This window comes from Branchiostoma lanceolatum, chromosome 15, assembly GCF_035083965.1.
Source record: "Branchiostoma lanceolatum isolate klBraLanc5 chromosome 15, klBraLanc5.hap2, whole genome shotgun sequence".
Classification (NCBI taxonomy): Eukaryota; Metazoa; Chordata; class Leptocardii; order Amphioxiformes; family Branchiostomatidae; genus Branchiostoma; species Branchiostoma lanceolatum.
In genome coordinates, this window is record NC_089736.1 from 16,758,647 (window position 1) to 16,775,848 (window position 17,202).

At 40.4% G+C, this 17,202-nt stretch overlaps 2 protein-coding genes across 2 annotated transcripts; both read right to left on the reverse strand.

Annotated features, from left to right (window-relative positions):
* Nucleotides 1-2,351: 2,351 nt before the first annotated feature.
* LOC136420332 (trans-Golgi network integral membrane protein 2-like) lies at nucleotides 2,352-2,858 on the reverse strand. The gene has a single exon (XM_066407180.1). It carries the CDS (start codon nucleotides 2,856-2,858, stop codon nucleotides 2,352-2,354), a length of 507 nt encoding a protein of 168 aa, XP_066263277.1.
* A 10,855-nt stretch (nucleotides 2,859-13,713) lies between these two features.
* LOC136420777 (uncharacterized) lies at nucleotides 13,714-15,761 on the reverse strand. Its single transcript, XM_066407880.1, has 2 exons — nucleotides 15,525-15,761; nucleotides 13,714-15,026 (listed from the first exon to the last, which is right to left on the reverse strand). Exons 1-2 carry the CDS (start codon nucleotides 15,726-15,728, stop codon nucleotides 14,490-14,492), a joined length of 741 nt encoding a protein of 246 aa, XP_066263977.1. The 5' UTR covers nucleotides 15,729-15,761; the 3' UTR covers nucleotides 13,714-14,489.
* Between the last annotated feature and the right edge of the window lie 1,441 nt (nucleotides 15,762-17,202).

Here is a 17,202-nt window from a genome sequence, read left to right on the forward strand (position 1 = left end):
CAAGCATACAGTAGCTTGTTTGTAGGTAAGAACTTGTAAGAAAGCTAAGAGCAGCAAAAGGTTAACAAATATTTACGATGTTTTCGTTATTTTTCCAGAAAATTAATTACAATGTAAAATGATTTCTCGAACTATGACATTATCATTTTATCACTAGATACAAACAATGATTATAAGAGTTTATATTGCAGTTAAGATACAACGTAAACTATTTTTTTCTCACGAAGAAATATCAAGTACAATGTAAGTTAATTATGATTCTTTGTTTAAAAAATCGTATTTGAATGATTTTTTTTTTCAAGAACAAAAATGCATTGGAAACTCTTGTCCTCAGCTCTTTCGCTCATCGTGGGTACAAATCAGTCAGGAATACAATAAGGTGTTTGTGCGATTTCATCAACAGGGAAAGAAGCCATATTGTCTTGCACAGAACCATTAATCATAGCCACTATAGTGAACGGCGTTAGCTATAGGTCGGCTCGGCTGATTCGCTTACCACAGCCGTTATCTTTTCTTGGAAAGTAGTCTCTTTTTTTCCCCTTGGATTTCGATTATTTTGGGCTGATTCGCTTACTACAGCCGTCGTCTTTTCTTGGAAAGTAGTCTTGTTTTTCCCCTTGGATTTCGATTATTCTTGGAATTCTATGATAGATATACTCCTTGTCCCTTTCACTCTTATGACCGCAGCCATGCACTGCACATAGGACTGACATAATGCGCTGAAAAAAAACTTACTTAAGAAATGACAGAAAATGAAATCCATTTAGTCCTGAACGCCCAGTTGGAGGCGGATCAAAGACCACAACATATCATGCAAGATGGCCGCTATTCGGTGAGAACGCGTTTCTGACGTCATGTGAAAACGGAGAATAGATAAATGAGAAGCCTGATGGGTCCTGGCCTTCATCACCACTTGACCCGAAGACTGGTATTCCTTAGTCAAAATCTCATGCGCGCTCTCCCTGCTCTTCTATGATTACAACGCATTCATTATACACCACATTTGAATTTTGTTCTGTTTTTGATACAACAAACTGAGGCACTGACCCTCCTGTTACTGACCCACCCTCTACTGCTAGGCCACTCAGGTATTGCTCGTGATGAGTGGTACAATGTAGGCTGATTAAGATCAACAAGGAAGACCCACTGCTAAACTACACCTTTTTTTTCGTTCTTAGTACAGGCTTAGGTGCTTTGCTTATAGGACTTACATTGATAAATTGGGTCTTCATCGTTGACTTCAACCGAGCTATGGGGTCAAACTTGCTCCACCCCCTGCTCAGCCTTGAATCCCAGACCAAACCCCTATCTTTTGATGCAAGGCACAGCATGATGCTACATCATGTGGAACTTCACGCTGGTCACATGGCTATGGTCACGGTACGTCTGGAGAAAAACAGTTCGATGTCCTTTGCTGGAAAATTTAGATGTGGAGAAAACGTTTAAAGCTCCAATAAAGTCATTGTTCTGTAACTGTTCCCAAATAACACACGATACTTGTCCAGTAACATTTCCCCAGGTAACTACTTGTATATTTGTATTAGATCTTACCTAGCTGGTCTGTCCTTCTCTCCAATGGGTTTGCTATGGGCATATGCCTGGTGGCACTTGGCGAACAGTTTGAATAGCAGATCGTATTTCCTTGCCATTCGGGATCAGGGAGAGGGAGAAGCCTGAATGTGCCTCCAACACATCGTTCACTGTCTTATCCACAGTTGACGTCAAGGTCTCAATCGGTTTATCCTTAGAAAATACACAAGAATTGAGTTTGCATACTAAGAACACAGTTTTATGACACCTCCATGGCTATCATCACGTGCTCCACTGCCCCGACCATCAGCTCCGTGGCCGCCATCATGCTGCCATATTTCGAAACCGCAAAGGATTTTGGTACAGACACTGTGAAAGAAATTAACTTTTTGAGAATATAATGGACTATTTCTATTTCAATGACACCCACGTGACATCGACACACTTTGGAAGAAATAATATTCCCCAAGAAATGCCATATAAAGTGTAAAAGTAAAAGATAAGCTCATGTTATCGCCATAGTTACGACGATAGACCAATACGAACCATGCGCTGTGGTCACATGACACACAACCTGTTTATCTCTCTCTTACTCTGAAAACGCCAACTTGGTTGTTACAAGTATCTCCTCGTAGCATCTTCAGAACTTGAAATGGCGTCAAAACACTCATGCAAGCTTTGCGGACTGCAGTGCTTAATCAAGGCAAATTGTCTACTATGCAGCGGGTGTTAACTGTGGAATCTTGGGTAAGAAAATTGTCCCTTATGTCGTTTTCCCGCTTCAAGTTGAATATTCAAGGTGAATACGCATAGGATTTTTTTTATGCCGTCTTCTCCGGCAGATTGCGTGGGCTGGAGGTGGCGCCTAGTTCGGGGGCCGTCCAGCTCGGGGGCCGCCTAGTTCGGGGGCCGCCTTCTCCGGCAGATTGCGTGGGCTGGAGGTGGCGCCTAGTTCGGGGGCCGTCCAGCTCGGGGGCCGCCTTCTCCGGCAGATTGAGTGGGCTCGAGGTCTCGAAGGCCGTCTTCTCAGGCATATTGAGTGGGCTCGAGTTCTCGAAGGCCGTCTTCTCAGGCATATTGAGTGGGCTCGAGGTCTCGAAGGCCGTCTTCTCAGGCATATTGAGTGGGCTCGAGTTCTCGAAGGCCGTCTTCTCAGGCATATTGAGTGGGCTCGAGGTCTCGAAGGCCGTCTTCTCAGGCATATTGAGTGGGCTCGAGGTCTCGAAGGCCGTCTTCTCAGGCATATTGAGTGGGCTCGAGTTCTCGAAGGCCGTCTTCTCAGGCATATTGAGTGGGCTCGAGGTCTCGAAGGCCGTCTTCTCAGGCATATTGAGTGGGCTGGAGCTGCCGCCGCATGTCCGGGGAGTTCTTCAATTCTTAGCCAATGCCACCCTCATATATTTTGAGCATTGTATGGTCATTGATTTATAGTTCATATTTTCAGTACAAAATTGAAGAAAATAATGCAATGCAATGCAATCTATGTTAATGTAGTGAACAAAGAAAACGAAATAAATCTTTTTGCAAAGCAAATGTTATAGTTCAGTTCACAATCCTTGAACCTTAAACAAGGACATCATCAGCGATGTCATCTTACAATCACTATACTTTACTAAGAAATAATGTAAATATGCGAATTAAATATATGATATTCCAGAACATTCCGTCATCTAATAGATGTAACTAAGTACGTTATGAACTTGATAAAAAGTTAAGAATTGCACGCATACGTTGTGTCTGATATAAGCATATCAGATTCAATGGATTAATGTATCTGATTACTTGCCAACTAATGCAATGCTTTATCAAATGGTCACGTGTCATATGCAGAGCTGGTGACTCTACCTACAAGGAAGTCTTCCTTACTACTACATTGTTTGGTTTGCGTAAGTTGTTTGACAATTATTCATTGATATTCCATTGAAAAAGGAAGGGTTAGACCGTGTGCAATTAGCATTGTTGAATCAGATATGAATGTCAAAAGCCGAGAATAATTCAGAAATACGATGTAATATCCGTGAAATTTGAGTAAAGTTTGAAATGTCATCAAAGTGATAATAAATCGTGTCATTCTCTTCCAATTTCTATCCACCAAACTAACATACGCAATGCCTTATTCTTTTTTTTCTTTAGGTCAACCCTTTTAAGAACCTTTTTTACATCTGTATCAAAATCACATTTAATTGACATTGTGGCCATACAGAATTAGATGTAAAGTGTATGAAATATCATAAGATGTAGACTGTACAGCATATGATTAGGTGTAAATAGTAAGCCAACTTGATGCATACTTTACATACAACCATTACAAAAAATTCACCTACCTTCTTTGAGCCTTGGTTTCTGTAATGTCAATGGATGTGATGATTTTCTTGTCACATAGGCTGCTCGAAAATGTTCTTCAGAAATGACTGTATTCTTATTCAGAGTGAAACAATCTCTATTGTGCTGTCGCTTAAGCAAGTTGACCCACCGGTTTGTTAATTTAAGGTGTTTGAGAGCCTTTTAGTCACACTAAACATTGAGATTCTTGTCAATACTTCTATACCACCAATCACAACATAGCTCGTGTTGGTACATCCATATGCTGCACATTCTTTTCCTTTCTTTGGTTTCTTCTTATTTTTTCTTGTGATTGGCTGATTGTAAACAAAAGACACAAATTAAAAGTTACAACAACATCCAAAAGTAACACTTGGTTGAAAACCTTCATATGTGCCGTAATCTACAACCGTTTCCTCGCACGCACGTAGTATACACTATAACAGTATCTACAACATGGGATCTATTCCTAAAAAAATGGCGGTGCACGGAAAAATACCGACACCAGAGGATCAGAATATTGTTTAAGTAATGTTCTTCGCGAAAAAAACATCGGGTCTACCCAACTGACGGGAAAGGCCGTGACATACGCACCATAACATGCATGCGTATGTTGCCCCCTCCCCCCATATCGGCGCCGTGGACAGATCGGAATAGAACTACGTAATTATCGACGCGGGGCGGAAATAAAACGATACCCAGCTTACCACTACGATGTCCTTAAAATGTTTCTTGGAATTTTTAGCTTCACTAACGCAAAAAACAGGCGAAACTAACCGGGGAAGACGACGAACCATCAGCAGACGACATCTTGGGGGAGTCAGTGTCTGCCTCGTTTTCGCGCGCGCTCGCGAGATCTCGCATGGGCGAGAATATACGTGACTTGTATCCGGAAAGGGGACTATTACAATATGTAAAATATAAGTCTCTGTTGTAAACTCTCTTGCAAAATTCCCAGCAACTGAGGCTATCTATAGGTGCTGATTTTTGTGTCCCATCATCTGAGATTAGAAAGGCAAAACGGTTAGTTTTACCGTCAAACTGGCGTAGCTTATTTGCTAGACCAACTGATCTTTATGAGAGAAAGACAAAAATTAGCTCTTGATATGATATCAAGTACATTGAAAATTTCTAATATTAGATATCAAATGCCTCATAGTTAACCCTCATACACCCGAACCTTTTTTGCGACTAAAATGACTGAACGGGGTCAAAAATGACCCCAAAATGTTTTGTTCAGTAAAATTTCCCTTTTCACTTTTTTCGCTGATCTTTATCCGTTCATTGCTTCATCAATGTAAGAGGAATGTTTTGACTTGTTTAGGTATGAATAATTCCAGTTCATTATGATAATTAATGCAAAAATATCGGAAGGACACGTTTTGAAACATTAATATCTTATGCTGATTTCATGACGTCATCGGTCAAAATCCAAGATGGCGGATAGAATCACACAAAAACGTCATAATGACGTCATATTTAGTCATAATGACACAAAATTTATGATGATGATATCAATTCACATGTGCATCATCCTCTGAAAATTTGGTGGTGAAACAACAAGTAGTTTAGGAGTTACAGAGGGCAGGTCTCAAAAACAGCACATTGTTTTTGCTGGGGTCAAAAATGACCCCAGTGGAATCACTCCAGACTTTCCTCTATAATGTCAACAGTATTGTGCCAATCTCCCTAGAAAATTAGAAGAGGTTTGAAAGGAATTTTTTTCCAAACAAAAATTTTCAAATGGCACATCAAAATCCACGCCTGGGGTCAAAAATGACCCCGTTCGGGTGTATGAGGGTTAAGACTCCCCAAATCATGTAACTGCTCGCCAAGTCAGTCATAGAGAAGTTGAAATCATTGGCTACATGGCTATTATGGAGGGGTTTTTTGAGAGTGAGACCATGCAACAGTGACTATAGCATTGCATTAGTAATTTTTGTAACCATGACCAAATTGTTAAAAGAATTATAATTAGTAAAGTCAAATTGAGATTCTAAACTATATCGAAAAGTCTAGAAAGCAAAAACTGTCATTGTTCTAATTACGGAGAACAGGCCGTGGATTTACACTCTAAACGAGTGCTGTATAACGCACATTCCAATACGTCGTCCTCACAACATAGTGAATCAGCGTCGTACATTACTGCGGAGCTTTGTAACAAATATCCCGACAATCAAGATTACAGACAGATTTCGGGTATCGAAAGTGAATCACCTACGGATCCACATGTTACGGAAGACCATTCAAGTAAGAGATTTGTTGTTGCATCTATTATAATAAGTTACATGTTTTGAATCTTATTTTTAGTAACCATAATCCTTCGTCAATACAGCAAAAAACAGAAATGTTCAGTCTCGTGAATATGTAGCCTGGGTGGCATCCAATTTCTATCTGGGCTCCTACATTCGCTACCATATACAAATTAGGGTAGCGAATGTAGGAGCACCGGTAGAAATTGGATGCCACCCAGGCTAGTGAATATGCACCTGCTACAATAAGGTACCTTTTGCAACAATTCTAACAAGCAATTTGTTGTTATGGTAGAAGCTACAGCAACGTCGCATCACCAGCGAGACCAAGCAGCTGAATCTAACTGTACTGGTGTGACAATGTTAGCTGAGAGGGCGGCACCAGACTCCACTGTGGAGCAAGGACATCGTCCACAGTCCACTGGTATGTTAAAATGGAACTCAGTGTACCACGTCTAGATTATGATATCGATAATGCTATTTCTTAAAGCCCATGTTCTTATGTTCGCATCACGACCCGAAGGAAACATCGTATTATATTTTATAACTTATGCTGTACGCATCTATGCATAATAAGCACCACTGTGAGTGAATTCCGATGCGATATTTATGTTGTCACATCTGCCATGATAGAATACGATTACGAAGCAAATCAAGCGTCCGGTGATGACTTCTATCAGCCACCACTCCAGTCAGTTGATAACAGCCCAGACCACCTTAATGACCAGACGTATACGTACATGGCTTCTATTGGTCAACATTCAGACGTCTACAGAAACATCGAACCGCTGGCAAGTCAGCAACAACCAGGGTACAATTCGGAGCTAGGCCCTCTTAGACAGTCCAAAGGTATGTCATGTAATAGATAGATCCCGATATCTGGGCAACTATGTGGATTTGGTACTGCTCCGCCCACCCGAGGAGTTGTTGGTTCCCGAGGGCGAAATATAAATATTACATCTATTTGAGAAAAAAAGCGTCATCTTACTATTCTACGCAACAATGGCTTGTTGCTGTCATGGAGTAATGGTAATAAATTTCTGCTATTGAATAACTTTTTTTCATATTCTGTAAGACACAATACCAAATCACCTGGGGTACACAAAAGGCCAATCTCAGCAAACAATGGAAATCATGGAATCATGTTTTTTCTCCGAAGAATGTTGACATGGCACATGTCTCTATACGACTGGCATCCGGATGGACACCATACGGTTGGGTGATGGTTAATGTCTGAAGTGTAGATTACAAAATGGATGTTCGCTTGTTTCAAATTCCATATTATTGTTATCGAATACAGCCAGACGGACTACTGTTACAGTACAATATGTTGTAAATTGTGAATACTGTGAAGGACATACCGCAATTATAATGCTGAAAGAAAGAGAATTCCTGAAAGTCTTACGACCATTGCCAGTCGATTTGTAGTTGAATATTTATTAGGGTATTGAGCTTTTAGTAGGGGCTTGTGTCTTGACGGGCTTTGACATAGAAATCTGTTATTCCTTTTCTGGCTTCTATATTCCATGTATTGTATACATGATCAGTAAAGATAGTCTTTTCCCGATTTTGCTTCCACCGTTGACATGAACTTTCTTGCCTAGTTAATTTATTGTATATCATTTTGAAGCTGGTCCGCATGTGATATACCACATCTTATTTACAGTCACGTGGAATAAGCATCTCTTTTCGTCACTCTCCCCACAATATTGTACACTTTGAAGAACGTACGATCATGTTTGCAAGAATTGGGATGCCACCCAGGCTACATATTCACGAGACTGAACATTTCTGATTTTTGCTGTATTGACGAAGGCTTATGGTTACTAAAAATAAGATTCAAAACATGTAACTTATTTTAATAGATGCAGCAACAAATCTCTTACTTGAATGGTCTTCTGTAACATGTGGATCCGTAGGTGATTCACTTTCGATACCCGAAATCTGTCTGTAATCTTGATTGTCGGGATATTTGTTACAAAGCTCCGTAGTAATGTACGACGCTGATTCACTATGTTGTGAGGACGACGTATTGGAATGTGCGTTATACAGCACTTGTTTAGAGTGTTCAGAGTGTAAATCCACGGCCTGTTCTCCGTAAATCTCCCCCTCTGCCTCCATATAACTGGTAACTGGCGTCTCGCCAGAATGGTTATCTGCACCATAAATACCTGGCTCCTCCATTTCACTATGTGAAGCCTTAGAGATAATACAGTATATACTTTCCGTCTGCTTTAACCAAAGTGATAGGTGTTTTTGTATTTTGGTGAGACAATTTGGTATTTCTAGTTTCATTGATATTCATTGAAGGACGTGGTAGTTTTGATCTGTAGAATATTACATTCATAAAACATGATTTGGTGAGAAATTAATCAAGGAGTGCATTTTAATGTTTATGCTTTATACCGCCAGAAAACAGAGGCGACATCAAATGATGTAGCTTATCATTTTTCTAGTGTTCATTTTTTAAGTTATTGAAATACTACACTTTTGATTCTTGAGCATAGGGATACTGCATGCAGCAGAATATACATTTTCAATCGAATACAAAAGATAGCTGAAAGTTGTATTGTTGTTGACCCTTCAGGAGTGCGCCAAACTGAATATTATGTTTCTGTTTTGGAAGAATTCCGCTTATCCCATGGATGTGAAGTTGGTATGTGTGCAATGGCCCTCGCGAACGTAGTAGTAACCCTTCCGGGACGTGCTAGAGGACCGCTATCGTCTAGACAGGCCAGCGGGTGATGTTTCACAGTTGGGTAAGGCATCCAGGGACGTCGCATGATGTAGCCTTGCAAACCACAACATTCATGTCAGCCTAAGTTCACCCAAAGACTAATTTCCTAGAATGGCACAGTGCTCTTGGCAATCACAGTAAAAACATTCTCTGATTCAAATTTGTATGATTAGAATTCATTAGCTAGATTCTTTCTTTTTGTGCCCTGACCTACCTAACGTAATGTATACACAGTGATTTACCGCAGGGACCCTACTGATCCTCACTGCCAGGGAATGGTAATTGACTAGCTTGTCACCATGCGTACAACTCAGCTAGAGTGCTAATTGGCTCACCGTCCCATGGGGGGGGAGGCGGTACTAGGAAATATGTTAATAGGAAATAGGAAATAAGAAAAAAAAGAATTGTAGCGAGTCCCACTGTACTGTGTGACTTTTGTGCTCATTATAAGTCACTGAAATGTGTTGGCTTATTCTGAAATTATACCAGTAAGTGCACAGTAGTACAGGCAGTTTTGTGGTAAGGCACGTCAGAGAGCATAGCTTGGGATTGTACACTTGACTATCATCTGCTCCTTCCATGGCCAGGATCTTCTCCAGGGAGGTTAGTGTAGTGTATCATGGGTCGCTCGGTCCAAGCCCTTGTTGCGCGTTTAAAGTCAGCTTCTTAGTCTACATAGCTATCGGATATCTGTTTCAATAGTCGTTACAAAAATAATTGAACTAAACATTTATTCGACGCCATGGCAATAGTTCTATTGCCTACCTTGTTCTGATTTTTTAATGTAATCAGATTAGTTGTCTGTATAAAGCAAGCGACTTGTTCTTAAGGTACGGTTGAAGGGCAGGTGAGTATTTTGGGGATGTTTTGGAAAGAAAAACCCCTTCATAAGCTTTATAAACCTTCCTCAACCTTGATTTTTTTCAGGTACATTGTTACCCTATAGCAAGGTGGTAATTTATGCAAATTAGTATGACGTCATGATTACATCATCAAGATTTACAAGGCCACTTCCATTTTAAGTACATGATAGCAATACATCAATAATTATGCGTATCAACGAGTATATTTTGAAATGACGATTTTTGGCAGTTTTTTCAAGAAAAATTTTTAAAAAATTGCCAAAATTCGTCATTTCAAAATATACTCGTTGACACGCATAATTCTTGATGTATTACTATCATGTACATTCCTGCAAAGTTATATTGATAAACATCGAGGTACAAGCCAAGGAGAGCCTTTCCCAGAAAATGGGCTTGGCCTTGTAAATGTTGATGATCATGACGCCATACTAATTTTCATAAATTATCACCTTGCTATAAGGTACTACCTGAACAAAAAATAAGGTTGAGGAAGGTTTATAAAGTTTAAGAAAGGGTTTTTTCAATAACATCCCAAAAATCCTCAGCCACCATTCAGCCGTACCTTATTAACAAATAATCTCACACACACACACACACACACACACACACACACACACACACACACACACACACACACACACACACATATGACTGTCCTTTATGCTGACCACTATCCACACAAATACACCTGTTGTATCAAACCTTATTATTCTTTTATGTAAAATTTATATTCTCAAATATCGTGAAAAGACGTTGCATTTATCTGGCTTTATTCCTTATGTCTCTTATGTTCAACAATTAGAGTACATTATTGCCAACCGACTGGATAAGACTCAAAAACACCTGGGAAAGTTGGGAAGAATATATACTGTCCTTTCAATATAAATGATTCTTCTCATTTTGTTTTTGATTACCAAGCATGGGTTCTCATTAACTATTTGTGATTATATGTTATTGTTTCCCCGTTTTATGTATCTGTTTTGTGGTTTCTCATGTGTTTCACTTATTTTGCATATGTGCCATGTTCTTATTTCCTTTGTTATTTTGAAAACTAGAGTTCCACGACCTCATACCTTCGCCAAATAATTTTAACCTTTATGACTGACGTATTAGGAGTGTTTCTCATCAATCATAAATCATACCAGTTCATTGTCTTAAAATATAACATGTCCAAAGTATGAGCTGAACAAATTTATCATCAATTATGCAAATGAGGCCCTTATTAGCATAATTTGATTCAACGATGTTCACATTCACATAACGTCCCGATGCCACAAAAAAGGATTAAATGTATGAAATTGCCGTCTTTTGCCAGTGTGGAATAATAGAAGTTACTCATTAAGTATGCAAATAAGGCCCACATTTGCATATTTTCTATCTATCAACAGTCCTCTCTTCCTCAGTTACAATTTGAATTGTCATATCATGGAACAAAGCAGATTTTTAAAGTTGCCTCATTAATTATGCAAATTAGAATCTGATTTGCATAATTATCGTCCAATCATACTAAGCATCACAAAAGCTATCCACATACCAAAAATCATGACCATCCATCAAGGCCATCATGTTATAGTATTTCCTCATTAATTATGCAAATGAGGTCTTCATTTGCATAGTTCATATCAATTAATATTTTTCTCTTCCCCAGTTACATACAGTATGTCACATGTTTCAGAGTCCTATCATGGAATTTGGCGGATGTATAAACTTTCCTCATTAATTATGCAAAATAGATACTGATTTGCATAAAAAGTGTCTAATCATGTACATCATCACTCAAGCTATCTACCTACCAAAAATCATTACCATCCATCAAGCCCTTCTTGAGTTATTCCCTTTCAAAGTCAGACGCAAAACCTGCTCCTGCAGTTCCAAAAAAGCCGCTAGGGGGCCCAAACCCACACCACTTACTCTCTGTCCAAAGATCTATCTACCACTCAAAAATAAGTTCCATAGCATGTCCAGAACACGAGATATCAAAACAGGAAGTTCCGCTGCAGTACCGTAAGAAGCCGCTAGGGGGCCCAAAATCTCATCGTTTTTAGGTCTCATCAAAACCTACCAACATACCAAATATCAAGACAATCCATTAAGGCATTCTCGAGTTATCCTGTGCCACTACAAACAGACAAACAAACAGACAGACAAACGCTACCCTCTGCATAACCTTCTCGGCGAAGGTAATAAATAGAATGAGAAAAAATACGTCTGTACTTAAAGATCCACACAACACATGATAATAGACGCACAAACAAATACTTCCTTGGTACTCACTATTGAACACAAAATCAGCAGTCCTTGGCATTGAATTACACGACGAAACACAACCATACTGTACCGTCACACACCATGCCTGTCACGTTCTATGCTTCCCCAGGCACAGAACGTGACACAGCCCGACCGTCACAGACTGTGCCCGGAAGTGCTGTCAATCACTGTGACTGACGGGTCAGTGATGCCCGCGTTTCCATATAAGGCAGCGTGTTTTTGTTTACCGCAGTACCCCCACCCCCCCGTCATCTTTGTATTTTGGGGCGCTGAGGTAAGGAGGAACAGCGTAATTCTCGCTCTGTAAAATAATTGAATAACTTAGACCTAGAATTGAAGTGGCACAAAAAGACAGTGTCTATAACAGATGCTAAAAAAAGAAAAAACAATTTGTAAGACTAAAAATATTCTATCCAGGGAAACCAGATCTAGACTAGGATCGGGCCACTTGCCGATTACTTCGACGTCCCGAGGCAGTCAGCTCGCCCGATCTAAATCAATGCTACGGGAAGTTGTAGCCCCGGGCACTGTCCAGGCACGGTTCGTGACAGTGCCGGAGTGTCACAAACTGTGCTTTTGCCCCAGGCACGTTTTGTGACACTCAGGCACTGTCACAATCCGTGCCTGGGCACAGTTTGTGACAGTGCCCGAGTGTCACAAACCGTGCCTGGGGCAAAAGCACGGTTTGTGACACTCCGGCACTGTCACGAACCGTGCCTCAGGACACAGTCGTGAATGGCAGGGTTCGGGACGGATTTCTGTTGTAGAAATTCGTGATGAGACGTCCGTCTGTTTGTGCCACATCAACTCTAAGTCCAAATCATCCAAGACAAGCGCGAAATGTATTTCAATGAGCGAGAATTACGCTGACTCTTTCTCATCCCAGCGCCCCGAAAAAAACAAAGATGGCGGGCTGCAGGGAAAAAACGCGTTGGGCAGACTCCTCCCCCTCAAAACACTAAGCTCCGCCCAAAAGCACAGTATGGGATAAGACCCCCTGTGTGTCACGAACTGTGCTCGGTTGGGCACCATTCCTGACGGTGTCCGAGTGTCACAAACCGTGCTTTTGTCCCAGGCACGGTTTGTGACACGCGGGCACTGTCACAAACCGTGCCTAGGCACCAAACGTGACAAAGCACCAAACGTGACGCAACACATACTGCATGACGGATTTCATTATCCGGTTGAACATTGCAGTACTAGGACAAAACGCTTGGCGGAGCTTTCGATATTTTAGCAAATCAGGTGCTTTAGCAGAAGATATATTTTACTCGTGATAAACTTTGCTGATTGCTTGTGAGTTTCTTCATTTGATTTGATTTATTCGGCTAAATACAAAACTACTAAACTAGCAGGGGGTTAATGTAAAGTGACAAAGTCTGGGCGACAAGGAACGTTATAAACTTCTAACTGAAAGCTATCTGCCACGGGAACTATTGACGTTTTATACAATATCGAGACAGGTTGTAGATGCTGTAATGAAAGGGGATTCTTTACAATGGAAGAAGTAGGGTACGTAAAGACGAAAATCCCAAGACATGTTAAAATGTATTGACGGCGAAATGCTAAGATGTATTCCCAACAAAGGGCATGACATAAATTCTACCTGCAAATTACTAGTAAATTTTTAAAGTACACAATGCGTATGCCTAGACATGAGACAGCTCAAAACAGGTCCATATAGCATTTAGACTAACCAGTAGTAACACAAGGTCGCACCAACAAATCAAACAACAGGGTATAACCAAGCAACAGTTTATTACCATATCATGTGATGTATAAACTCCATACTTAGTGTACCTAAACTATGACATATCGTCACACCAACCGATGGAATTAACAATATTGTAACTTTAAAACAAATTCTGACCTATAGCGGCTGATAGTTATAAGTTTATACTTTTAATTTTGCTGCATTTTCTGTATCAATATGTAAATCACCCATCGTGTTTGTGTTAAACTTGCCATAAATCTTACTTTGCACAGTATTCGGTTGTGTTTTTGGACTGACACGGTCAACTTATGATATATTCAAAACGAAGCTGCTTTTCTTAACAATAAGGCTTTGAAATCAGATTGTTATTTTTGAGCCCCCTCTACTCCCAATGAATGAACACCTTACAACAAACAATAAAGAAGACCATCTCAATAAAGTTAAGAATTAAAGTATAAACCCGAGTAACAATAGACAACTTACATTCTAATTTTAATTATGTTTGTTTTACAACGTGAACCCTAAACATTCGAACCAAAGGCATCCACATTAACAGTGGATTCAAACATATTCCAATACAATATACGCATTTTAAATACCCAAGCATTTAAGCCACCTTGGTAAGGTTTTGATTGGTCAATTTTATTTATCGTCTCTGGATTTAATTATCTTTTTAGAGATGACTATGCCCCTAGCTTTAGAACTGAAGGGTAGGTTAAAGACCAAGGTAAGCAGAAGAATTTGACGGTGTTTTTTTTTTTTCAAATAAGATAATGCCATGGTGTCTTATCAAGTTCTACGTCTTAGTCGGAATGGAGTAGAATCTTCGACCAAACAACACTCTCTTTGTACTGCTCCGCCTCTTCCAACCCCTCAATTCCTGCCAAGAATGCCCTGATCTCATCTTCGAAACCGAGGGTCAGGACAGAAAACACAATCTGCCCTTCGGCCACTACGCATGCGCTTTGCATCTGCTTAAGGATGTGACTTTTCATGAGCTCGATATTTTTAGTGTTTACCTCAATGGTGTAGAGGGCTGCTCTATCAGTTTCAACGTCACTACCGAAGCTTATACTTTGGATAGGCTTGTTATTATCGACAAACACACAGCTGTCTTCGTCTACCTCATACAGGTTATCTTTGCACAGAGTATAAGTGTCTCCGTCTGCAAAGAAAAAGCCGTTGGTCAGGATGTTCTCACCGACACCGGGGCGGAGCATCAGCCGCTTATGCCGTTGCTTGAAGTCAACCACGGAGGAGAGCGGGAGTTCTTCCATTGCCGGAACCGACTTGAGTGTTTCTCGTAGCGTCTCGACGTCACCCTCGAAAGCAATGTATTCCTGAAACGCACAATATGGGTTCTATAGTTTCGTAACACTAGGTAAAGAATCATAAAGCCCACGCAGTGGTTTATCAAAAGCACATTTTACTTGCTTCCTACGTACCCGAGTGTGTTATAGGTATCGATTAGAGGCCGCACGCCCTAAAGAATAGCGAATATCTCTTCCAGAGCATATATCTAAAGCATGATTATATCATATATAGGAAGGAAGCTTATGCCTTTTCCAAAAGAACGCGCGATTCTTTTTAAGGTACATGCAATTCTTTAATTAAAAACAGTCAAATAGACCTCTATCGTCTAGATCTTGTTCTATTGCAGGAAACATTATGATGTTTTTTAAACAAAGATTCGTAGATGGAATATTTACAATTGCATTCAAATAACAATTTAAAAAACGTATATTTGTACTAATGTAGTTGGTTCATTACTTTACTATTTGGTGTCGAAATACCAATGCTAGTCTTATCAATAGTTGGAAAGGAGAAGGAAAACTCACCACTTTGCAAATCTCCTTCACATCCGTTCCCTCCGGAAACTTGTTGACTGAGGTGCGGATGTATTTTATGTCCTCTTCTTTTTTTGCAAAGTCGATGAGGTGCTCGTACATCATCTCGTAAATACCAGCATCCCGCCAGGTCCGGGCCACGCGCATGTCCACGATGATTCCGCCTTGTCCTCCTTTGTCGATATCTTCCATCATCCCAAATCCGATCTTAAGGAAAACGGGAAAAAAATCAAATTTCATTAATTTATTGATGCTCATCGCTACGTGTGGGTTATTTGCTGCAAATACATATTGAATAACTCTTTGCTCTTGTACCTTGAGATACTGATATATACCCGTACTGCTAATGCATGTTTTATGCACCCTCCTGTAAGCAGAGCCCCTATCGCTCGATTCGTTACCTCGCTCGCGTAGGGGCCCTGCTCTTTAGCCCCGGTAGACACGGTTCTGGCGACGTTACTGACAGTTTGGTCAGCTATTACTCCGTAACCGTGAATGAGAAAATAAATCGGTATCATTCCTCCAATACCTACCGGATGCCCTATCAGTTGGATGTAAAGTTTGAAAATTCCTTAAAAGAGATTGATTCCGAGACCTGTGTCATTGATTTATAATGCATACGTTTGAGTTGGGGGCGAAACTTTTGCCAGCTACAACTCTGTAACCGTGAATGAGAAAATAAAGCGGTTTAATTCCTTCAATATCTGCCAAGTGCCCTATCGTTTGAATATAAAGTTTGGAAATTCCGGTAAAGAGATTGATTTTTAGACCTGTGTCATTGGTCTATAATGCTTTAAGTATGGGGTAGGGGGCAAAACTTTGTTCAGCTATTACTCCGTAACAGTGAATAAGAAAATAAAGCGGTTTCATTCCTCAAATACCTACCAGGTTCCCTATTGTTTGAATGTAAAGTTTGAAAATTCCGGTAAAGAAATCGATTTTGAGACCTGTGCCATCGGTCTATAGTGCTTTAAGTATGGGGTGGGGGGCGAAACTTTGGTAAGCTATTACTCCGTAACCATGAATGAGAAAATAAAGCGCTTTAGTCCTCCAATACCTACCAAGTGCCCTATCGTTTGAATGTAAAGTTTGAAAAAAATTCCGGTAAAGAGATTGATTTTGAGACCTGTGTCATTGGTCTTTAATGCATACGTATGGGGTGGGGGGCGAAACTTTGGCCAGCTACAACCCCGTAACCATGAATGAGAAATTAAAGCGGTTTCATTCCTCCAATACCTACCAAGTGCCCTATCGTTTGATTGTAGAGTTTGAAAACTCCGGTAAAGGGATGGATTTTGAGACCTGTGCAATTGGTCTATAATGCTTACGTATGGGGTGGGGGGCGAAACTTCGGTCAGCTATAACTTTCAAGTACCACCCACCACCCCTAGGCAATTGCGACTTCGTATTGCGACTTTTTTCCAACTTGTAAGAGCTCGAGCCATCGACCAACAAGGACATTGTACAAGCCTTGGTACCAAGATGTGTTTGAGCGTCCCTTGCGGTGATCGTTGTGTGTTGTCCGGAAGAATTTGTAAATTTTGTGCCATGATAGTTTGGAAATATCAAACATGGCAATACATCATAAGTACATTCAAAAGTACCACCCCAAACGCAAGGTCTGACGGGATAGCTTGCGTCTAACACCGACGCCATGTTTTCTTTTGTT